Consider the following 25,781-nt stretch of genomic DNA (forward strand, 5'->3'; position numbering starts at 1 on the left):
GAACATTTTTTTGTGCTATCATCAATATTCACAGCGCATGCGATGAAAGATGTTTCATGGCAACTTTTTTACACTGAGTTTTATTGAAGACGTTTTAGTACGGAACCCTATTTTTTTTGTAAAAAAAAAATATAGCTATGGCACCTTGGAACAATTTTGCATTCTAATAGTGAAAGAATTATTTAAAATCGGCTAGTATTTTTTAAGTTAATTCGTAACAAACATCCCAAAAACAAATCTTCCTCTTTATAATATAAGTATAGATAAATACTTACATAACGGACAATAAATGAATTTTTCGATTTTAAAGGTAGCAAATTACTGCTCACTTCCATTGCCGCCTGTTTTATTTCTGGCGGCGTCAACATTTCTGCATCACTTAATTCACCAAAGTCACACATTCTCACAGAAAGTCGTTTAAATAGTGATTAACTCTTTTCTTCATACTATGCTTTAATTTCATCATCACCGTACTAAATACCCGCACAAAGCGGGACTTTTCTGCTCTAGAGCAGAAAAAATGTATGAAAATCCTTTATTGCATTGTTTTAGATTTTTTTTAATTGCACGACCAAAGAGGTAACACAAGTATTTTTGCTATAAAATTAGCCTGCATAGTGTAAAAAATCTAGTGTTAGGTTGGTCAATCTGACGGTCTTATGAAATTTGACAGATTGCGTAAAAAAATTGTTGCTACCAATCCTACCAAAAATAGTAAGTAGCCGTATATAAAAAAAACTGTGTGTATGGTTGGCCAACCTGGCGCCCATCCGAAATTTGACAGATCGCGGGTAAAAATATCTGCTATATATACTAACTGCCAAAAAAAGTAAGAAATTAAAAAAAAAACAAATTGGCGGGAACCTTGCGAATTTTCCGTGGACATTTTTTGAGAGTGCGAATGTAAACTTACAAAAATGGAAATCATCGAGTGCTAGTGACATTTCTTTCCTATTGATTGTGTAGCATGAGTTTTTTTTTCGTCTACTATTCCTGTAATAGTTGAAAAAAAAAGCAGATAATGCACCTCGCATTAAAATTAATTCCTCCTCGCTGACGCTCGGGCTCCAAATCGGCACTCGGTGCAGTAATAAATAACTTTCTGCTTGGTGCAACAATCTACAATATTTTTTTCAACTTTAAGAACTCCGTGCAAAATCAAAACAAATTACCGCCATTTTGAGACTTTTTTTTCACTAATTACAACCTTAGAATGGACCCGGGAAATTTAGCTCACACAGTCTAATTAAATAATGTTGAAATATTAATATTTAATAATAACTGTAAAATTCATTTATTGTCCGTTATGTAAGTATTCATTATTCAATAATTGTTTATGTAAACATATTTTAATTAATCTATAAAGTCAATTTAACAATAATTAAGTAAATAAATCATTGGATTACCGATAGCGATATCGTTAGCAGCACATTGTATCTAAAACGCGAGTAGAATATTTTTTTAAATATTGTGATTTAATTCAATGGTAAGTCATAGTTCCTTGCGAGCTCTACATTTTGAGATTAAAATCTCAATAAAAAAAAAAGATGACGGCATGTTCTTTCCGTGGACCCTTCATTATACATACATACATTTGTACGTATCTAAAAGTGGCGTATCGTGGGTATCAATCAGCCGCCCGGGCGGAAGAAAATTTTGCCACCCTCTTGTTTAGGTTTTAAAAACCATAGTACCTATACAAAATGTCAATACATTATTGTATTATCAATTATTGAAAAGGGATTCCCAGATTTCGTCACAGTATAAGTACAGATGTATTGAATAATGTTTTGTCATCGTATTTTGTCGGAAAGTTCGTAGTTTGAGATAGCTAGTTAAATACGAACTTTTCAGACAAAATACGATGGCAAAACATTATTCATTACTAGGTTTTGGGAAAACTCGCGAATTTCAAAGTCCCGGGACACGAGACAGCCTTCGATCAAAGTCCCGGGACGTCCCGGGACTTCGAGAAATTCAAGATTAAAATTTGAATTTGAGCTCATTTCTGGTGAAACGTTTTAATAAAAAACACATAATGAAATAACATACAATACATACAATTGCAAGTTAAATAAAAGCTTGTAATAAAAGGTTTAATAAGCTGAGATACAGCGCGAACTTAACATTTTTTTTTCAATTTTACAAAAAATAAGTGGCCAACCCTAACGCTCCATTGGAGCGTAGGTATTTATCTAAAAAATATGCCTAACTTCCATTGCTTTAGCTTTTATAATATACGTATTTACGTAGGTACATATACATTCGTCTGTATATACATATATATACGTACAGTCAAGTGCAAAAATATGTATCTATTCGAACCACTCAACAAATTATTACGTCGGATTAAGAGTCTGTGGTACATATTTTTCAAGAGTTAGGGTAAGCCCATTATTTTTGCACTCGACTGTACGTACATATATGTAGGTACAGAATAAGTGTGGACATTTTTTTTCCAGAGTGCCGACATGATGTTCCGCATAGAAGAATACACCGTAGCCAACACACTAATCGAGCAATCTATAGCTTACATGCAGTTTGTGGCTCATCCTTCTTTCCAACTAACAGATGTAAGTAATATGTATATACTTATACCTTTAAATGAGTAATTCTTGTATGTATTTATTTCAGGGATCTAGGAAACATCACTAGCATTTGTGATAAAATTTGCTATGTGGTTAATTTCTGGAGCAAAAAATAGATCTGGCTTCGTTTTATTTCTGGGAAAATGCGTGTTTTCGAGTTTTACCCCGAGCTGAGCTCAGTCGCCCAGCTAAAATTATTAAATTACTTGTATTTTCAGCCTTCAACTCGACTGGAATATTCATATATGGAGAACAGAACATTTCACATACTTATCCTGAAGTATTTGCATCTGCTGACCAACCGGGCTTGCCATCGCACCGCCCTAGAGCTGGCCAAGATGTTGTTAAACTTGGACCCTACAGACCCCTTGGCGATCCTGTTCATCATTGACACACTGGCGTTGCGCGCGAGGGAGCACCAGTGGCTCATCGATGCTGTCGACCATTGGTCCAAAGAGAGAAATGCTGGCTTCCTCTTCAATATACAGTTCTCGTATGCCATGGCACATTACCATGTCGCTGTCAAACACGGAGGTAGGTAATATTGTAGCTGCTATGTAATTCGAGATATATAGTGAGATTAGAACGCCGAACATACACTACTTTAATGAAATCCTGAATAGGAGTTGATATCATAACGACTACATTGTCAAATAGACCAAATCATCATAAGGCCCAGATCCGAATAACTTGGTAGCAAAACGACTGGTACTTAAAACGACCACATCGTTAATAGAACTCAAAAGGTAGGTTTGTTTTGTATGTAGGTTTTGAAATTATAAATAGATAATAAAACAAAGTGAACAAACGTAAACATATCGAAAGTAGGTCAAAATTCGTTAATGTTATAACCGACTGCCAGAAGGAGGGTAATGTGTTTCGTGCGTATGTATTGTATGTCCATTTCTTTGATCCTCGCTCTAGCCTATACGGCTGGACGGATTTTAATTTAATATAAGAGGTATCATTAGATTCGTCATCATAACTGTCAGTGACATAGGGTACAGGTCGATTCTTAAGAGCTGGCACGAATGGATTGACCGAAATTAATGTCACTTAAACATTTTTATAGGAAAATGACAGATGCATGACATTTTCACATTTTTGTGTGAAGGTTATTCAAATAGGTAATAAAATAACACACAGATACTTTCATTCACTCATTCCATCCATTCGTGCCAGCTTTTGTGAATCGACCTGTATAGGCTGTAAATATAACATTTCATTATGGCGTCCGCGAAAAAAAATATGACTGGGAGTAAAAAATATATATTTTGTATTGTAACAATATGGGTATTAAATGAAAGCTATTAATTAGCCCATTCTAAATATATATGGGTTATAAATTAATAGTTTTAGGGCTGTTTCACCATCCATTGATTAGCGTTAACCGACGGTTAAATGTGATGCCGTCTCCGTCTATTCGAACAAAACAAATAGAGATGGCATTACACTTAACCGTCAGTTAACACTAATCAATGGATGGTGAAACAGCCCCTTAATATACCATTTCACAGAAATATGAAAAAAAGTGTGAAATAAAACAATCAATTTAATAAAAATCTAATTATTTTGTATCATATTGTACATAGAGCAAGTTTGAATCTTTATGTAATTTTAAGTGGTTTATACTCGTATAGGTAGAGACGCGAGCCGTGGTTCTTATTACAATATCATTGATGTCTAATTTTGACAAAATCACCCCTTTTCTTGGATGGCAGTATAGGTTATACAACCGTACCTGAAAATAGGGTTGAGGGGTGGGTGGAGGGAAACGTTGTTGGCGTTTGTATGAAAAGGCTTGTTTTTGCTTTTACTGCATTTTTGTTATTTCTTTGTGCGCTAGGTGATACGAGCAAGGCAGATGATCTGCTGCAGAATGCAATGCTGCGTTTTCCGACGATTCTGATGAAGCTCTACGAATGCGCCAACGTGACTCCCAGCGCAAAACTGCAAGCGCACACCTTGTTTAACAATGCAACTGAAAGGTTAGCTATCTCGCTATTTATAACCTAAAAATAACAGAGTTTAAAAAAAACTACTTTAAAGTGTTCACATTATTTCTACATTTTGATGAATTTTGGAATCTTAATAATTACTAGCTTCACTTGTAAACAAGTAACTTTTTCACAAGCTTACAGTGGTCCAATAGATTGCGATTTTAGTACTGATGACAATGCAAAATAATCTATATTAATACTAATAAATATTGCAATCTTGAAGTTCTATTGTCTGTTGGTTTCCTCTTCGAGGTAAAACCGCAGAACCAGTTCAGATCAAATTTGGCAACGATATGTTATTTAAGAGAACATTGTCTAAAAATAAAAATAAGGTACTTTCTGTCCGGAAATATTGGAGATTTCCCGCGGAATTGGGTCGAACGTCCGCGCAAACGACTCATCATAAAAATGTTTTTATTTATAAAAAAGATAGAATAAAGCAATATCTGACTGTACTTATACCAAAATCTATGCTACAGGATGACTCGCAACCTGAACGACCTGATATTTCTGTACGCCAAGTTCACGTGGTCCAAATGGCGCGAGCCGGCGGTCTTCGAGTGGCTGAAGCAAAACGCGGAGGCGCTAGCCGACCGCTACGACGCCGATCCCGCGCTCCAGGTGGGTTAGCGTTTTAATTTTAACCCTAACCAATATTATATGCTGGGTCCACACGTTTGGCAAACACCGACAAACGCACAGGTTGCAGTCATATGTAAGAGTAAGTAAAGGCCATATCCATCTTATTCTATCATAATTGCCAAACGTGTGGATGCGGCATTAAATGTGGATGAGAGAATGTTTATTTGTTTAGCTTTCACGCTTAAAGACGTCAACCGATCGTGATGAATTTTGGTGCAAAGATGGTTTGACAGTTTTGGATAATTGTATAAATAAATAAATGTCACGGTACATATTACACGTATCGTATTATACAAGAAGATAATAACGTAAATTTACAAAATACAATTGACAAACTTTTAGATACTTGTACAAAGAGGGACTTATCCCTTTAAGGGATGTCTACCAGTCAACCTTTGAGTGGATGAGAGGAGCAATCAGTTAGTTTGGTAAAACTTTTGTTCCTACTTTTTTGTCAGAGAATTACTTTACCTAGGTGTTATGGAATGGTCAAATCAAAGTAGAGCCAAAATTGCACAACAGCTTTGTGATTAAATTAAATTAAGTTATTTTACTATCTAACAGGAACGAGCTAAGGTCCTAGTGAACGAGGGTCTGAACCTGTTTCGGAGTTGGCCTGACGAGGTCATCCGCCATCTCTGCGTCATCAAACCGATGTCCAGCCTACTGGTTGACGGGGTAAACAAATCTACATTGATTTTAATTTAATCACGATAATGACGAGCCTCCCTAAATTGAGACAGCTGCATACGCTTGTCCCTATTGTCGCCTTTATCTTAGTATTATGTCAAATCTCCTTTGTTCTCATACATGGGGCTAGCGGCCGAGTATTTTAAAGATATAATTTGACTGTCCCACATTAAATAGTAATAACGGAGGAACTGTTCTGTACCGCCACTCATCTTTGTTTATTGCATTCTTTACTGTCAGAAAGTTTTGTCATAGTGCCGTTGCATTTTCAGGCGGTGCCAGAGGTCACCAACCTCGTGGCATCAGACCCCTCGCCGCCAAACCAAGGCGTCAACCGCTACGGCTACACGTTCGGGCCTCAAGGAGACTCGCGCACCGCCGCTCAATCAACTCTACGCGAACTCTTCTCCTCTCTACTGCCGAACTATGCCGTCTACGCACCTCCCGATCTGGAGTAAGCCAGGCACAATGTAACACGACGAGGTTAGGATACGCGGTCTGGCGTAGTAGTCAGTGCACGCATTTTCGAAGTCGACTGGTTACGCGGGGGGGGGGGGGATTACTTTTATGTTAAACAGTCTTATGCTGTCGTCTGCAGGTGCGATTAAAATAAAAATTTGGACAGCAAACATTTTTTTTAATTGGCATCGCTCTATAAAAGCTATAATTAAAAGTGTCAAGGGTACCATCGTAAAATACTGCTCAACCATTGCTTTTCAAAAACTGCTACTGCTAAATACATTTGATTAATCCGATATCTTAAACTGAATTACAGAATAGGTGCATTTTATCATTTTGACGTGATTAAAATTACATGACGTGTAAATTTTCAAGTCACTTTCATGTGACGGTTTTTACACATAGTTCTCCAATTGTATCCATGGCGACTATTGTAATTATTTTTTGGTGTAAAAATGGTGGTGATACACGTTCTAAGAGCATTCTGGTAGCTTGATTTTTGTTTCGTTGAACTATTAAATGCAAACGAGAAAAAAAACGCGTCTAAGTTCAAAGTGATACGTCGAGACAGTATTTCTAAATTTTATTTGAGTTGCTTTTTTTACTTAAGGCTTGTCATCATATAACATGTCTTATCCTTTCGTAAGCAGTGTTTATATTTATTATTTAGGTATTACGGCCACTACAGCAGCGTTTCCACCAATAACGTGCGAGGAATGTGTTTTTCACTAACCAATAAAAACGTTTCATTTGTCAGGCCTCGCTCCGCTCAGCTGTTTCCACCAGAGATAATGAGATGTGTAAATTAAGCGTTTCTATTGGTTAATGAAAAACACATCATCGCACATTATTGGTGGAAACGCTGCTTAAAACAGGGAATTGCGTTACCCAATTTATATCGAGAATAACATCATTCCATTAATACATCTCGGGGTAAACGGTGTCACGCAACCTTGTTCGTAGTGAGGAACTGAGTTACTTCGATACATGTTATATTCTGATGAGCTTTACCTCGCCTGCCCCGCGCAAACAGGAGGACTGAACTCATATATCACTCATCATCTTGCGCATCATAAGTTTCAAAGTTACGCCGTCGCTACAGCGCCAACCTCATGTTGTTGAAGAGTGCTTGTATATGTACACATCAGTGTCAGGACTTGACTTTATGCGTTTTCATAACGACTGGTCCCTAGCCCAGGGGCTCCCAAACTTTTTTAGTTGTGGGGCACTTACAGGCTAGCCTTTAGCGAAATACTTAGCCGCTAAGTATTTCGTCACGGCGCCTTTGCAGCTAAAGCCTGGCTAGTTTAAATAGGATACAAAAGCTCGATTTCGAACATATTACCTAAGTTTCCGGGTTAAAAGGAGCCTCACGCGGCGCCCTTGTTTACTTTCCACGGCACACCAGGCTTGATTACTTTCGATTGTTTGGGAGCCTCTGCCCTAGCTAGACAATAGGGTATTTGACACCAATAATTCCAAAAGCGCTTTAAAAGAAAACATTTAATTTTAAACAGCAAAACCAGGTTCATTTGCAATTTACTGTAAATTTAGATTTTTGCTGGCAGATAAGTAAGTAATTTAATTAGTCAGATGAGTTGTGTCACAAGCCAATATCTTAAAAATCTATGGGATTTTTTTTATTAATTTCGAGTTGAATGTTGGTCATGTACCATCACATCAGCCAAATATGTGGTCTACCACCCTAAAGTTGATAATCGTTTGCATGTCACAAAACAATAATGCCAATAGACGTGTCTGTCAACTTGAAAGTTCGACTTTAGTGACATATTCATTTGATAGGAACTTGTTTAAAAATTGATAGACAACTTGTTTGGCCGATGGTGGCTAGAGATGAACGTGGCGTGTGAGGCATTTCATTGGCTGTCACGACTGGATAACTCTGGCGTGAAGAGGTTAAAATAAATGCACAACCCGAGAACGTTGCAGAATCTTTTAATTGTCCATTGCAAAAATCACTACTTGATTAATTACGCGCGACGCGACTAGCTTGCAAGCCAAAAGCCGAGCGGCAACCTACTACCTAAACTGAAGAGCCACCCCTCTGGTGTAACAAATCACCAACCTCCTAAAAGGGTTACATGATGTATTGATGGCCCCTCTAATAAGCGATACTATCCCAAACTGTAATTTTTGTACATTAAACTTATCTCGATCATCTGACTGATTCACTACTTAAACAAAAAATTTCAGATTGGATGTTATGGAGCTCGAAGCAAATAACCCAGGTTTGGAAATGGCGCTGGCATACGCTCGGCAAGTACAGGACCACGATATAGACGATCTTGACGATTTTGATGTATACGCGGGTGATGGCGATGGTACAGCGGAACCCAACGACTTTATCGCGTCGATAGGCGCTTTGGCGCGGACGGTGGGGGACGTGATCAATATGTACCAGACTGCGCAAACTAACCCGACAGAAGACAACGAGATCGGAACTGAAAATACGCAACCGGAGGGCACGTCGCGGCGAGACGACACCACAGATAGTGCGGGCTAAAATCCAAAGACAGTTTTATGAAGTGTGTCATTTGTAATTGAGCTGGGCAGCCGTATACTTGAATGAAAATGAATTATGTACCATGGAACCTTTTCGTGGCCAATGTCATGATGACATTACGTCACCTGCCAAAGAATTCCATTCATTATGAAATCGTGAAAGATTCCTCTCTGATACATATTTCATTTAGTTTTCTACGAAAATACAATCGAATTTCTACTTTTTGATGGCGTAAACTAAACTTAATTTTTCGTGGCTCCAATACTTCAAAACCCTAATATTTGATATTATTTATCTACCTAATTATGACAAAATAGTCCGAAGATAAACAGACGCACACATACTCAGATAGACAAAAAGTGTTCCTGTAAGTAGTTGTTTTTTCCTGTTAATGCACGAAACCCTAAAAACAATACTATGAAGTACAAACCGATTTTTAAACCCATTTTGGAAATTTGTTTTGTTTTTCGTCGCGCTTGTTTAGCTAAATTAACTGTCGGAGTTGGTGTTGTTTTCAGCCTCTAATCAGCCCTTCTTTTTATGTAGACGTAAATTTTCATACCGTAGGTATAGTCGACCAAGTCATGCAGTGCTTTAACATTTTTTATGACACACTTGTAGACGGTTCCGCACTTTCCTAGACATTACTGAAATTTCCTACTTAAATACCTTAGACTTCTTATTAGATAAGTGGTCTTGTAATCATGAAAAATTAGAACCATTTTCTGAGCTTTTTTTTCATAATTTTAGGTTCAGTAGTATCGGGGACAAACGGGCGTGACATTGGTTGACTTTCGGCTATTTTGTAACTTACTTTAAGTAACCTACGAACTATTTACACCCCATTTAAAAAAAATATTATTTTTAGCATTAACTTGATTGATTCGGACGAACAGACAGACACGCTAGTGATCCTAAGGATTCTGTGTTTTTTTTTCTTTTGGGGTATGGAGCCTTTACAATAAAGCTGATTGTCACATTGACTTGTAAATTAAAATAGTCTTTGATGTTTTAATAGCCGTACCAATGATATTGAATCTTGGGATTTAAAGGAATATCTTAGTCGACTATGCTTAGGACTGCTTAGATACAGTCAAGGTCCGCTCATGCCGTCCACTTCAGCTGCTGAATGAGAAAGGGAAAAAGCACCCTCACTCAGTATTGTGCCAGAATAGCAAGCCTGAAATTTTCTATAAGAATTTCCAGCCAGGGCCTCAGTGCTCCGTGTCATTTGGATCTATCTCTATTGTGAGATTGGATGAGAAATCGAACTGGGCCCTTCGAGATTTTGCAGTCGAGATAGATCCCGATCGTTCCTGAATGTTTCTCCGATCGACAGATGTAAAATCATGTTAAATTGTGACCCTTTGTTTGGGACTTGTTGTATATTTTTAGGTTCCTTAGCGATTTGTTTATGTTTAATGAATTCTAGTTAAAGACATCTTATGCTTTTAGCATAAAGAGGACCTTAAGGCGGCAGAAGGGAAAATTATCGGTGTAAAATAAATTCATATAATAATAGCGCAATTGTCCGTGCTTCCTTAAGGTCCCCTTGTGGTAAGATAATTAGATAACAAAAGCATTGCGCTGAGCTTAGCGAGGTTACTGCTGCGCAGTACTCAGAGACGTTGATTATCGTTAAATTGCATAAACAAGTGATTAAAATTCATCGGATAGTAGACTGTTGATTGTATGTATATTTTGCAACGATATTACTTGTAAAAATAAATAGTTGTATAGAGCTTGGAATTTATTACACTTAATTGACTTCTCTGAGGACGGCCTCAAAATAAAGAAGACTTCACGATTACTCTTTCCTTGGTAATTATTTAATGATTAGCCTATGTTATTTTAGAAGGAAATAATTAAAGAAACAGGTATTATAAAAGCCTGACCAGGAAAATACAAAAAACCTGCCCCGGGGGCGCTATATTAGCAATAATTATAGCAACACCAAGTAAAGTCGTACATACATGTTTTAAATTTTAATTAAATTATTTAACTTTGCAGTTAAACTAATAATTTTTTATTATTTTATTTGGCTGGATGGCAAACGAGCAAGTGGGTCTCCTGATGGTAAGAGATGACAACTGCAACACCAGGGGGATTGCAGATGCGTTATAGTCTAATTTGAATACATACAATAAAATAAATAAATACAACCACTAATTTTAAATTTTAATATTAGTCATTTATTATCAATTAATTACTTACATAAATGATCGCCTTATAGTACTTGTCTTGTGTATTCGATTAGCTGCGAATTTAACTAGATGCTTTTTAGGCGTGTTGACGATTTCAGACTACTTTACTAACCCATGATCAGATTGTACCTACTGGTTCAGTAACAGATATATGGGACTCATTGTCAGCTGTAAGTCTTGATGTTTTCTATCACTGCTAGTTGCATTTATAATTTTTCAATTTTAATAAAAAATAATTTCTGTTCGGCGATGTCTCATCTGCTCTCCGTATTTCAATTACGGAAGATCGGGATATACCTAAAATAAAATAAGACTTACTGTTACCAATTTATTCACAAATTAGCCAATTTCCATTATACATACTATATGATGTATTTACAAGTCACGTTGACAACAAGGTTGGTGATGTCATTTAGACGAAATAGAATTAACCCTTCAGTCATACTCAGAGTAACTTTTGGTAAATAGTAACTATAGAATCGTTTTTGGCATTTAAGCGCACAAATAACTCACAATATCCAAGAAATAGACCACGCTCAATCGACATCTAGCTTTGACACCAAGACGGCGTTAATGACCTCTTTATTTACTGTTGCCAGTTGAAGAAATTATTCCAGTTTTTTTTTCGAAATATCGCGAGGTTTTTTATTTTGATGGTCAGGCTTTATCTACCTACCTACTTATGATATTAATAATAAATAATATATATTGTTTAATTTGCACATACTTAGCTAAATTGTAAATAAGGAGTATAAGATGATTCTGTTCCTGTACGGTCACGATCGTTAATTAATATCTGTCATTTTGTATAAGACAATTTAAGGACTTGACGAAATGGGTCTCAAATTAACGCTCGTGACCGTAGGTACATAGTAACTTAACATTTGCATTGTATTAATAAATAAATCGCCGTTTGAAATTTATTTATCAGTAGCTTTTCAATGAAGGAAAACATCCAGAGGAAACCTGCACAAACCTGCGAAATGGTTTAATGGCGTGTGTGAAGTTCCCAATCAGCACAGGGAGCGGCGATTTTCGAAACCTTACTTGAAAAATATTATTCGGAAGTGAAAAAAAATGATGTATAGTAAAAAATAGTGACATAGTAATAATTAACAAGGAAAATCGTAATGACTTTTCCTTTGAAAAGATTCCATGGTGGGTCATGAATTAAAGTCCTTGAACGTACCTATTGTATTAATTTGTGTTTATTGCCTATTCATATCTGAAAGATAAGTGAACTTAGAGAAAATTCTGCGATCGCTATGTACTAACAGCCTATATAATATTCTGTTATTAAAATGCGAAAATTGAAACAATTCACATATTTTTACCAGATTCGCGTAGTATTTTCGCGGATGTGCTTTCGAAAATCGGCGTCCCGATCCCACGTGGGAACTACACACAGTCCCTCATTCTGACCCTGTGCCCAACAGAGGGATGTTATGTTAATAGGCTGGATCATTATTGTAAAATATAAGTGCTGTTTTTACGCATTAAGAGGTTTGTTTTTGTTTTTTAGTAATACTAAAAGATCATTTTTACTGGCCGTTTTATTTTTTTAAGAGTAATTAAATTTATCTCTCTCGATCACAGATTACTAATATGTAGCTAGCTAGTTTAGTGCCACAATCATCTGACCACGAGGGGTGACCACACTTCTAATGACAAGCTTTTGCCTGCGATTTCGTCCGAGCAAAGTTTATTATATTAGTGCGATAGGAGGCAAACTATCAGGCGGGTCACTTGATGAAAAGCTATTTATGGCGAGGTAGGTGCAGCTTCCTATACCATTGGAAGTTAAAAAAAAAACTCATGATCCTTAAAATAAAGTCAAATCAACATCGAATTGGCTTTTAATAATTTATTTTCTTAAGTCAGTACGACGTAATAAATCACTTTTTTTAAACATGCCATAAACAAGTATAGAGATTACTACATTCGTCCCTTCCCATCCCGAACACGTTACATCTCCTCAATGAGTCGACGAGGGGGTCGCACTGTCCGGTGGCTTTGTCGTCGTGTAGCCGGGTGATCATAACAGCACGTGGTGCCCCTGGGTGTTCTCTTGTGGTGATGCTACTGGACTTGGGTGTTGGCTGCATGGAGAAGAGGTTTCAGGTGGTGGAGAAACTTCCGCACTTGAGGGAATGCTTAGTGGCGTTGGTGTTTGAGTAGGAGTCGGATTGGGTGTTCGAAAGGGTGGTGACGACAGTGTTCCTGGAGGACTATCTGTCAATGATGCTTGATGTGAGTTTTCTAGTGGTGGGTTCGCAGGTAGTGATTCCGATGGCAATCTAGGACGGATATGATCAGCGTGCCGGCGAATATTACCACCTCTTGGAGTTGAAATGATGTAAGCATAACGATGTTTCCGTTCGGTTACGACTCCTGGTTGCCAGGTTTTCTGCAATCGTGTTCTATGATAAATTGCGTCACCGGGCGTATACTCTGAATTTTTATTTGTGGTTTCATTTATAGTGGCCTGTACGTGTTGGTACTGCCAAGTTCTTCGTTTGTTTGGTCGTATGTTCGATAACAAACAATTCAACTGTCGTCCAAACATGATTTCAGCTGGTGATTTGCCAGTAGTGGTATGTGGTGTGATCCGGTAAGTGAAAAGAAATTCTTGTAGACGCTGTTGCTGGGAGCCTGATGAGGATGAGTATCTGGTTTTGAATGTGCGTACGAGTCTCTCCGCTAAGCCATTAGTTCTTGGGTGATAAGGTGATGACCTGATATGTAATATTCCTTGACGTTGACAGTACATTTTGAATTCTGTTGACGTGAATTGTGGTCCGTTGTCAGATACGATCATTAGTGGTAGACCAAATGTGCAAAATATGTCGTCCAAGACGGAGCACAAGTTTAAAGTGGTAATGCTTCTCATTGGTCTCACTTCAATCCACTTGGACAACGCGTCACTTAAAACCAGCCAATAGGTGCCTTCGTAAGGACCTGCGAAGTCGATGTGTATCCTTTCCCACACTTGATCTGGAATTGACCACGAGTAAATGGGAAGTTCTGGATTGTGTGGTCTATGTTGTTGACATCTAGTACATCTCTTGACGTAATTGTCTATGTCTTCGTCAATCGATGGCCACCAAACATAGAAACGAGCAAGTGCTTTCATTGCTGATATGCCTGGGTGACCTCTATGAAGGTAAGTCAAAACTTTTTGCTGTAGGTTTGTTGGTATAATCATTCTTCCTTGCCACATAATGATTTTATTTTCTACAGAGAGTTCGTTGCGTTTTCTGAAGAAATGTTTTATGTCGTTAGTATATTCAAGTTCTCTCCATCCAGTTTTTATGTACTTTAAAACGTCCATTAGTGTCTTATCTTGAGCAGTTTTCTCTCTCAAGATGTCTTCAGAAAGATGTAAATCAGCCATCCTAGTTCCTAAAAGGTGTGACTCAATTCTGTGTACTACTCGTTCTGTTTTCGATGGCCGAGTCTCACAGTTGGGCAGTCTTGATAAGCAATCAGCTAGTACATTATTTTCTCCCTTTTGATAACATATTTCGTAATTGTAACTGCCTATTATTAGTGCCCACCTCACAAGTCTGTTGTTAGCAAGTTTAGGAAGGTTACGTTGTGAGCCTAATATATGTATCAGAGGTTTGTGGTCAGTCACCAAGGTAAATTTTGTGCCACGTAAGTACTGGTCAAACTTCTTTATTCCAAAAAGAATCGCTAGAGCTTCTCGATCTATAACAGAATACTTTGTTTCTGCAGAACGTAATTTCCTCGATGCGAAAGCTATAGGCTGTTCATTGATTCCATTTTTGTGATATAACACGGCTCCCACTCCCTTCTCTGAAGCATCACAAGCAAGGAAAATGGGGCGGTTTTCATCAAATGCTGTTAAGGGTTTTGATGCGGCTATACATTTCTTTGTTTTTTCAAAAATGTGTCTTTCACGCTCTGTCCATCGCCATGGGTGTCTTCCGCTCGTCAGTTCATGTAGGTCCGCACAAAGTCCATGTAAGTGAGGTATGAAGCGTTCATAGAAATTGACAAAGCCAAGAAATGATCGTAATTCCTTTGAATTAGTTGGTTCAGTTGCTTTGGATATAGCTTCAATCTTTTTTGTAGTGGGGCGTATGCCGTCTTTGTTTATTTTGTGTCCGAGGTATTCTATTTCATTTTTCAGGAAGGAGCACTTTTTCAAATTAACCTTGAGTCCTGCTTTCAACAAGCGTTCAAAAATTATACTAAGAGTACGTAAATGTCCGTCCATATCTTTGCCTGTCACTGCAATGTCATCAAAATATACTGCTGTGTTGGGTATATCTCTTAGCAGTTTGTCGAGATAGTGTTGGAATATGGACGGAGCTGTGGAGATTCCGAAAGGCATTCTGTTGTATTGAAAATACCCTTTATGCGTTGACAGGGTAAGATATTTCTTTGACTCCGGTGCTATTTCAAACTGCAAGTAAGCGTCTTTGAGATCAATTTTCGAAAAAAGTTGGCCATGCGCCAGATTCTGTCGTAGTTGGTCAAATAGTGGGACTGGGTGTAGATGTTTTACAAGAACAGGATTTAGTGTACTTCTGTAGTCTCCGCAAATTCTAATATCACCGTTTGGTTTTACGACGTTGACTGTGGGCGTGGCCCACTCCACAGGCGTCAAGTTCGGATCGACTTCATTAATAATCCCTTCAGAAACAAGGCGATCTATTTCTTTTTCAATATTTCGTTTCATTCCAAATTTGATAGGCCGTGCCGGTAGATGGACAGGCTCTGCTCCTGGTTTGACATGGATATTAACTTGATAGTCGTTTACTTTGCCGAGTTTGCCGTCGAAAAGTTGTTCATATTTTTTTATGATATGTTGAAGCGTTGTATGGTTTACCTTTTTGATAGAGTATACAGGTTTTGGAAATTCCATCCCAAAAATCTCACTCCATTGTAACCCAAAAAGCATCGGGTCAGCGTTTTTCATGACTACTACAGGTACAATTTTCTGTTTGTTATCAACTTCTACTGTCACTTCTGATAAGCCCTTTGATTTTAGTTTGTAGTTGCAATATGCTTTTAACTTGGGTGCTTTAGTTAAAGTTGGAGCTCCTATTTGTCGCCAAAATTGCGTGCTTATAATTGAATATGCAGAGCCGGGGTCCCAGTCCATAGTGCAGCGTTTTCCGTTGATTAGTACATCGATTCTTTTACAGTCCTTGTTATGCGCCTGTGCAATACTGCATACTAATTCATCGCCCGAGTTGCTGTATTCCGAGGTACTTGAACTATTATTGCCTGTAGTGTCTGTTACACGCTGTAGCCTGTGTCGTGATTTTTGTGGCTTGTCTTTCACAAGGTATGCTCGACCAGATTTAATGCAACAGCTTTCGTAGTGTCCAGCAGTGCCGCATTCTTCGCACGTATGTGTCTTGGCTGGGCAGTTGGAAAAGTTATGCTTATCATATTTTCCACAGCGAAGGCATTGGTTGGAACGTATTTTGCGTGGACTTCGGTAGGTTTCATTTCGTAGACTGTTATTTTGTTTGGGTTTGTCTTTTGTATTCTTTTAATGTTCGTTGGTGGTGTGTCATGTTCGGCTTGTTCACGGGACTGAGCAACGGCGAAGAGCTGTGCGAATGTGACTTCTGTGGTTTCGCCATTGTACGTTTGTTTCAAATCTGGCCACTTTTGTTTTAAATCCGTTTCTAATTCTGTATGATTTAGCCCAGTTGCGAATCTGTCGCGGAGTTGTCGTTCTAATAAATAGTCGTCATAATCACAGTCTTCACTCAAGCTCTTTAGTCGGTTGGCGTAGTGTTCCATCGATTCGTTCTCATCTCTAACACAATTCCAAAACTCTGTGAGAGCTCTATATCGTGTTCTCTTGACGCGGTATAAGTCTAGTAATTTTGTGCGTATATCGCTATATGTGCTCGTGTCGAAATTCGGTGTGAGTGCTGTTTTTACTTCCCGGAAGATGTCGGGAGTAATGCTGTTCAAAAGGAGATCCTTTTTAAGGGCGTCATTATTGGTTACACCATGTATTGTACATTTGGCTTCGAAAAAATCCATGTAATCGCTTACCCGATAGTTGGCGGGGTTGTATTTTTCCATTGAAAATGTCTTAATTACAGCCATCCTGCTGGGTGGCTGTTGTGAGGTACCAGCGCTCGTCACGCTGCCATCTGTTGGTGTCATAGTAGCCGTCGCCTGTGTCGGTGTTTGGGCGAGAGCTATTTTTAATATTTGTAACATTTGCTCCTGTTGTGCCTGTTGAGCGCTCAGGAATTTCGCGAATTGTTCGGCGTCCATCTCGTCGCCAATAAAATAAAGTCAAATCAACATCGAATTGGCTTTTAATAATTTATTTTCTTAAGTCAGTACGACGTAATAAATCACTTTTTTTAAACATGCCATAAACAAGTATAGAGATTACTACAATCCTAAATTAAAGTTTTGACATTTCAGCACTTAAATAAAGCTCATAATAATGATACCTGGGCGACCTTATGCTCGGTCTATAACTCGAAAGCACGTGTTTGTCAGACATAAGACAAGCAGCTAGATAGACTCGTCGCGTTAGGTATGCGAGAAAATGATTGTAGGCGAGTTTGCACGAACCAGGTTTAACTTAGTAGGTAACTCCGAGTTAATAACTAACATAGGGTTTAGCATTGTCAAATGTATGGATGCCGCCAGAGGCAGCATGTCTAACGCGCGAGAGCTTGCTGTGTCAAATGTGAAACATTTTCAATCCCTTTTTTGCGCGCACGGGCACTTAGCTTTTGCGGGACCCTAGTTGCCTATTGCCGTAATAGATAGATGCCCTGCCCTGTATTTTACCGTTACCCTATATAATCAACCATGCAATACAAAATAGGTACTAAATGCTTAATACTCTTCTAATTAAACGATTCTGTGTGTCTCCAAAGTCTCAATAAAAGAGGTTTCTTATCTGATCTGACTAAATCATTCTTCCTCATTTGTTTTGTTTGCATTTTAGAAATTATGGCGCTGTCCATTGGACAATTTTACTAGTGTCTAGTAGGTTTTTTATTAAAAAAATTTAAAACAAATTAGCAACACACCACAAAATAAGTAAGGTCAACGTACAGTCGAGTTCATAAACTTGTGAGCAAAAATTTGATCAAAAATATCTGAACACGACTCTATTGTTACGGCGTAGAAGCGTGTTCAAATATTTTTGATCAAATTTTTGCTCACAAGTTTATGAACTCGACTGTACTAGTGCTCGTCGCTGTCCCAATAGTTGGTATCATTAATTTTATTTTATGTCATTAGCAATAGAGGTGACTGCATCTACTGAGTTTACGGAATCGAAAAACTCAATTTTGTAAAAATGTTTTTTTTTAACACAGAATCTTTATGACAATCTTGTTATCTTAATTTCATGTGTGATTTATGTACAATAATAGAACATTGTGTTTTAAGGGCGGTAAATAAGGAATTACGAACGAGAGCCTATTAGAAGCCCGAGTCGAAGACTGAGGGGTTTCATGACAAGCACATTAAGGTCGAGGGCTTTATTTGGGGGGTTGCAACCAAGGTAGCCTGGATGTTTCGACACTGTTTATGAGCAAGTGTAATGAAAAGAGTTTTACAATACAACACAAAGCAATAACAAATTGTGTTCCGTCAAACAAACTCAAAACGAAGCTAAGTCTTCGTAAAAATCTAAATTTTTGGTAAGTAAGCGGTCCCTAAACTGAGCTACGGGTATAAATTCAAATGCATGCCCGCATATGCAGCGCTTTATTGTGAATTTCCGCTCCGGAGCATCCTGTAAGAAATATTAAGCTGACATCAAGAAGCGCACTGGAAAATTTCTCATTTAAAATACTACTTTTGTAGAAGTATTAATTCAAAGTCATATTCAAAACATCTTTATTTCAATTCAAGCTTTAACATGTAATACGAAACGAACGACGAAAAACTTATTATCGGTTCAGAAAAAAACCTATTTCGAGAAGCCAGCAAAACTCAACTAAGCATATATTTTTTTAGATATCTCCAATATTATTATAATTATACTAACATCTAAAATTCACACTAATATATTGATGAAAAAAGGCGTATATAAAAGGAGGCAGTTTTATTTTAATCCACGGGGCATGTCAATGCATCATGAATGTCTAATCGCTATTTCATAGCATGATGAGGATGAGTAAATGGCTTAAGAAAAAAATCATACTGCCATGATACCATAACAATCTGATAACTAATAAAAGGCTTGCTCCTAGTAATTTGTTTACGAAAACCACCATTAATAATACACAAGGAAAAAACGATTGGGCCGAACGCCGTTGCAAGTTGGATCCTCCTGTTCTACGTTAAGACTTAGTATCAAATATCTGTGTTACATCACTGCCTTTGATTAAGTGGCACGGCTAAATAAGCTGAGAGCATTGTGGTTTGATTTGATGCAAGATTAGGTAAATATATGGCTGCATAGATCAGATAATTGGAGATGTAGCGGGCGGAAGTTCTTGTTGCCTGTAAAAAGTTTAACAAAAGGCTTCTGTTAGGAATGGAAAGACGGCCGTGTTTTGTTTTGTGTAAGGTTATTAGGTCAAATATCGCGTGATAAAGACATAAATCAAATTTTTGGTTGGTTGAGATCGATAATGTCGCAGGGAAATGACCAAAAGTGAAGTGTTATCATTTTCTTTGATGTCAACATTTCAAGCATTTAGTAGCTGTGATAGGTACATACAAAGTTCTGAAAGTAAAACTAGCGCCAAAGTGTTCCTTTGAAAATTTATTAAAAACTTTCGTTGAAACTAGTCCGCTGGCCTGGACGGACTGTCGCCAGTTTTCCAAACTTTGCCCGTGATACTTTTTCTTTTGATGATTGGTTGCGAAAAAAATTAAAGTTTCCTTCGGCAAAGTGAACGGGTAAAAGTCCATAAGCTTTTCTATTTGATATTGACTTGCAATCAAATGTTCTACAGTTTAAGAGTTGTTTAACTTTTGAACGAGTTAGTGAAGTTATTATAATTGGGTAGTGCCCCGGATTAAGAAAATATCATTCTAGATATTTAATTTGTCAGTTAGATTAAAAATAGTAGATTGTACAACAAGAGCATAAAACGAGCCATTTTACCCAAGACGTTCATATAGCCACCCGAGCCGGTACGGCGAGGGTGGATAGACACGTCGAGGGGAAAATGGGTTTAATGCTCGAGTTTTACACTCTGCTTTTCACTTCGATGGCGAGGAAATGAAATAGCAACAGTGAAAACAATTGTTCACTTACTATGTACCTTTTATTGTTCACGCATTACTATTATAATTATAATTTTTTAGTTTTATTGATCTATTTTGATTGATTTTTAGTTTTATATAAATTAAAAATTATTTTAAAAAATATGTAGAAACTTCTTTGTTTGTGGCTGTTTACCTGATTGCCTTGGTCTTAGACGAAGATTTTACTTTATGCACTAGAGCATAAAAAGTCATTTTATGTCGCCTAGATCCAGCATAAACACAAACTTTACGAGCATGAGAAGTGAAAAAAAATTCGAACACATACTTGACAAATCAATCTAGGAAAAAATACTAAGATTCATTCTCAACTTTTTTAACAGACTCCAAAAAAAAATTATAACAAAAAATAGAGCTGACTACAGAAAACCATGAAAATAATTTTCTACCAGTCTGAAGTCGGTGCCTCAGCACGAGCCAGCAGGAGTGGACCTATAATCGTCTACCTCACCTACAACTATACGAGTATATTGGGCTTCAATCACTCCTGCTGGCTCGTGCTGAGGCACCGACTTCAGACTGGTAGAAAATTATTTTCATGGTTTTTTGTAGTCGGTTCTATTTTTTGTTATAATTTTTTTTTAGAGTCTGTTAAAAAAGTTGAGTATGAATCTTAGTATTTTTTCCTAGATTGATTTGTCAAGTATGTGTTTCGACCCAAACTCAATTAACGGGAGGCACTTAAAAGTACAAATAATACTCAACTTTATCGCACTCTGCAGTAGTACCGCCAAATGCACAATTAAGAAGTATACCGCTGCCTCTTAAAACCCTCATTCTTTACGTTTCTTAATAAACTTTAGTGTAATTTTATATCTGCTTTATCTCGCAGCGGTCATCCAGTTTATTATTTCAGAAGTCCATAAACTTGTCGAGCCATTGGAATAAAAATAAAACCGTTAATTAAAAAAAAGGCTGTTTTAGGACATCCTTAATTAAAGTGATGTTAAAACATAACGTTCCAAGGGTCCCGCTGCCAAAGTTAGGGATGGATGAGATAACGTTTTAAACAGTGTTTAACTTTTAAATTATACTGTGCTGTGACAATGGCGTTAGTTAACTTCTCAAATTATATCTGTTTAAAGTCGGGTGCCTAAAATGAGAAAAAAAAAATCGGTTGACTGACTGACTGACTGATTGAAGCGGAACAGAGATAAGCGACACAACATTATTGTGTCATATTTTGGACCTAATGAGGTATCCTGCACTACTAGTTGCATAGAAAAGTGGATACTTATGTTAGGGCACCGACTGTACTGTACCTACATGGTTGTCAAGTTGTCACAGACTTCAATCAACATTTGTCTATTAGCAAGCCAATGAGGTTACACAGTTCTTCTCAATAGAAGTTTTTCTTAGATTTTTTGTCATTCGTAAGTGCTTGTTATGACTTAAATTAAATAAAATTATTTTAACTTTGACTTTAAAGTGAGCCATCCATAGCTATGACAAGAATATCTACATAAGGTTTTCAAACTAATTTGATGGTCTCATTGTCTCAATGTCAGTAGTGGAACCGGCGTGTCATTTTTTTAAACAGACTCAATGTACAATAGAATACAATACATTACAATGACTCTTTATATTGTACACCAAATTAGTAAGCGCAGTAATGTAGTATGTACCTTTTGTTCATTCGAATCTCATTGTGCTAAAATTCATAAGAATAAGTCGTATTAAACATATTTATCTATTTCTCGGTAGTTTAAGCAAACATGTCTTCAAAATAATTTCTCGACACTAATCTACTCTATATTTCTCAGTTAGATAAGCTGCGCACAAACTCAGCTGAAATAAATTTGACTCCATTATCAAAATTATATTTCATCTTTATCTTACATTTTGTCGAAATTCTTCTATTGTTTGCGGAGACCAAAGCTTTGTCAACTCGGAACGGTGCGTTTTCTTATGCTTACTGCACACTGTAGATTATATTTTTTTGTGTCAGCAATAAGCTTCGTTTTCCTTTAAGCTCACGGTTGCAAGTTATTTGAGGTTTCGTCTCTGCTTTTGCGGGTAAACACCTAGCTATGTTTCTAAATTGACTGCTTAATGATATCCCATTGGCGTCAACATATATATATACAGTTTCGGAAACCGTTTTGAAATGTTATTCAGTTAAGGGGCTACCGAGTTTTAGTGCTAATCAATGTGGGTAAGGGGGAACGCGGGTGAAGTACATAAATATAGTCAGTCTTACAGCAACCATGAAACTTAAAGTAACCAAATATTAAAATAATTTCATTACAAGCAGGCGCTAATCCTGCCGTGAAGCAGTATTACTTGCACTGTTGTGTTGTTGTGTGTTGTGTTTATTGAGTTGTGTGTGTGTGTTGTTTGTAGCGTGGAGAGTAAGACAGCCGGTGAAATTACTGGCACTTGAGGTATTCCATCTTAGGCCTCTAGGTTGGCAACGCATCGGCAATCCCCCTGGTGTTGCAGGTGTCTATTGGCGGTGGTGATCTCTTACCATCAGGAGACCCACTTGCTCGTTGGCCATCCAGTCGAATAAAAAATACACACTTATTATTTCAAAACTGAATCGTTTCACCACACATACAATGCACACACACTCGTAATCATCAGCCGGAAGACGTCTGCTGTTGAACAAAGGCCTCCCTATAAGAACGCCACAATGAACGACAACTTGCTACTTGTATCCAGGAGTACGGGCACTGGCACACACACTTACATAAGCGTAAAGCAAGTGAAGAGAAAAGCACATAAAGACGCACCATTAGTGGAATGATATTCCTTTTAATGTGTCCAGCGATTGTAACTTAACGAAGCGTGAATGTCACTTGCATGAAATGAATTCATGGAAGTGGCACTGCCTGGAATTCGTACGACGATGCGTTAACGAAATACAAAAGACTGGCTAACAAGAGTAGGCCGCATCTGAGATATTCACTCCAGACCGAATGAAGTACTCATCATCATTAGCTAATTTATTGAATCGGGCGTTACTTTGCGGAGGTCCTTATCAATGAACTGAAACAATTACTTTGCTCAAAGCTTTGGTAAGAAAAAGTAACTATTTCAGTTAATTACTAGCTTCCGCAATTGTCTTGTGTTGCAGATTAAAAGGCACATAATGTAGATATTTTATTACGGGTACCTGGATTTATCCTGCATTTCATACAATATTAAGTTTCTGTTAAAATTTTCATTTTATACAGACCGTTTTTGCTGACTGTAGCTTTACTGTACATCATACATCGTGTACTTCGTCATCCAACTTACATGTATACCAAATTTCAAGTCAATCTGACCATTCGAAGTGGGTTATAATTAACTTGCCATATTTGACCCATTAAATAATACCTTGAAAAAATAGCACATCTAGTGCACCATCATCTGAACACAGTCATAACACTAATGGGGTTTTGTCAAAAGAACTGCTAACTGATATCATTAGGACAATTCTGCGATCATTCTCGTGAGATTGCAGTTTGTTTTATGAATGAGATTTCACCGGACCTTTTTTACTTATAAAAGTCAGGATAAATAAGAATGGTAAGTGAGTAAGTAAAAATGTCTCCAGCGACTGGTCAGACAAGTGCAGACAGGGCGAGTTGGGAATGCAGGGGAGAGACCTTGGCCCAGCAGTGGGACTAATGTCCTGTTGTAATCAACAGGCTGATAAAAATAGGTAAAAGGCTGCTTTGCCACCAGATGTGTGCGAGGATGTGTTGCAAGGAATAGTTATTTGTGCAACAAGAGAGCAAAGTCGTTTTTTGGTGCGAGTGTTGATTTTGAATCCTGAGTAAGCGAAGGATTCTACAATGAATACTGAGATCAGCGAGGGATTCAAACACACGAGATGCAAAAAACTTTGGTCTCGTGTGACACATACAACTTTTCACCTCAGCAGCGAGAACATTTAAATTAAAGGTTAAAATAAAACCACATATATTTAGAAGACAAAAAATATCAAAAACTTTAAAATATACCTAATCCGATTGTTAAGAAACAAATATAGTACTTAATCATATTTAAAACCTTTTCTCAAAAATGATTCGTACAGTCGCCATTAGATCTTTAAAAAGTCACTTAAGACTGCCAGATAAAGATCAAAAGTCTCCGGTAAGTAGTAGTCAGGTTTTGAATACGGAACGAAAAAGTATCCAGTAAGTACCATACAAATCTCATACTCATAACATGCATTGTAATTATTTTTCAAGATAGAACTCCTTGTAAAACATCATACTTTATAATACAGCAAAAAACCTCATCTTTGGGTAATTAAAAAGTTGAACAATAAACGTATTTTTTTTTATAAAATAAACCTTTTTTTTTTTTTAATTGCTGACTGGATGGCAAACAATTTGCAAAGTGGGTCTCCTGATGGTATTTGATCACCACCGCCCATAAAATCTGCAAATTAGGGGTAAAATTGCAGAATGCGTTGCCAATAGAACCTAAGAGGATACCTCAAGAGCATAAATTTCACCGGCTACTTAAGTGAGTTAGCCGAACACAACAGTGCAAGCACTGCTGCGAACTCTTTGCTTAGCCCTGCAAGATTTGTAGCATCCGGTTTTGACCTAAGTCCTATTGCACCTACTACTACCATTCATATATTAATGATTTATTATATTGCTTGAAAACATGAATATAAAAGATTATTTGCAAAATCATTCAGTTGACCAATATGATCCAACTTAAAAACTTTTCATTTGCAGTAACATTAAAAGTAAAATTGGCTAATTATTCGAATATAATTCGGAATAAAATTGAGTGTAATGATTTAAATCTAAAAAGCATTGTTTAAACAAATCTAACTTAAGTCAGTTAGTTCTATGAATTAAATAAATTATGAAACGTTGTAGCGAACTCATTGCTCTTAAACCCTGGCTCTGATTTTGGTGCTAGTTTTTAGCCAGTCTGTTTTGATTTAAGTCCTATTAGTATGTAAAATATATTTTACTACGAATCGATGTGTTTAATTTCAAATATTTAAATCTTTCACACTAGTGACCCCTTTGCTGTTACCTGCGAGTTTTACTCTACATAATTCATTTATCGCTATTCGTTTATCCATACTAAATTTCATTTAAATCGGTTAAGTGCAAAATACAAACAAAAAAAAACACATTTATAATATTAGTTAGGATGAAAATTGTATTTTACTATGAATCGATGTTTAATTTTATTTCAAGTATCCCTTACACTGGTGACACTGGTGATTTAAAACTATAATATATCGTTTCGTCGTGGTTAAAGTTAAACAAACTTTTAATATCAGCATTGACGTTGAATCGTTAAATAGTATGCGCCGAGATGATGTACGCATACCGCCATTCCGAATGGAACGTCGAAAAGCGGTTATCCAGCTGAGGGGCTACTACAAAATTCGAAAATCGAAGTTCGTATCGAACCGTCCCTCTCACTCTCATGTTAAATAATTAGCGTCAGTCGGACG

The 25,781-nt window shown here is 37.2% G+C and overlaps 1 protein-coding gene across 2 annotated transcripts; it reads left to right on the plus strand.

Moving 5' to 3' along the window:
• The first annotated feature begins 2,463 nt into the window (after nt 1-2,463).
• LOC141445230 (ribosome quality control complex subunit TCF25-like) lies at nt 2,464-12,651 on the plus strand. 2 transcript variants are annotated; one of them, XM_074111013.1, is made up of 7 exons: nt 2,464-2,573; nt 2,807-3,122; nt 4,435-4,576; nt 5,068-5,209; nt 5,795-5,908; nt 6,193-6,374; nt 8,594-12,651. In XM_074111013.1, the coding sequence occupies exons 1-7, from the start codon at nt 2,472-2,474 to the stop codon at nt 8,901-8,903; spliced, it is 1,308 nt and encodes a 435-aa protein (XP_073967114.1). In that variant the 5' UTR covers nt 2,464-2,471; the 3' UTR covers nt 8,904-12,651. The 2 variants fall into 2 exon arrangements, with proteins under 2 accessions (XP_073967114.1, XP_073967115.1); XM_074111014.1 differs by having other exon boundaries at nt 6,193-6,403; nt 8,594-8,684.
• The last annotated feature ends 13,130 nt before the right edge of the window (nt 12,652-25,781 follow it).

The sequence above is a fragment of the Choristoneura fumiferana genome, unplaced genomic scaffold (assembly GCF_025370935.1).
Source record: "Choristoneura fumiferana unplaced genomic scaffold, NRCan_CFum_1 Sck3bRy_71;HRSCAF=247_pilon, whole genome shotgun sequence".
In the NCBI taxonomy this organism is placed as follows: Eukaryota; Metazoa; Arthropoda; class Insecta; order Lepidoptera; family Tortricidae; genus Choristoneura; species Choristoneura fumiferana.

Excerpts from the sequence above, each read along its gene's own strand:
- LOC141445230 (XM_074111013.1), top strand. The coding sequence starts at position 2,472 with ATGATGTTCCGCATAGAAGAATACACCGTAGCCAACACACTAATCGAG. Across the intron at positions 2,574-2,806 it reads CTTCTTTCCAACTAACAGAT|CCTTCAACTCGACTGGAATA; the intron begins GTAAGTAATATG and ends TTGTATTTTCAG. Across the intron at positions 3,123-4,434 it reads TGTCGCTGTCAAACACGGAG|GTGATACGAGCAAGGCAGAT; the intron begins GTAGGTAATATT and ends TTTGTGCGCTAG.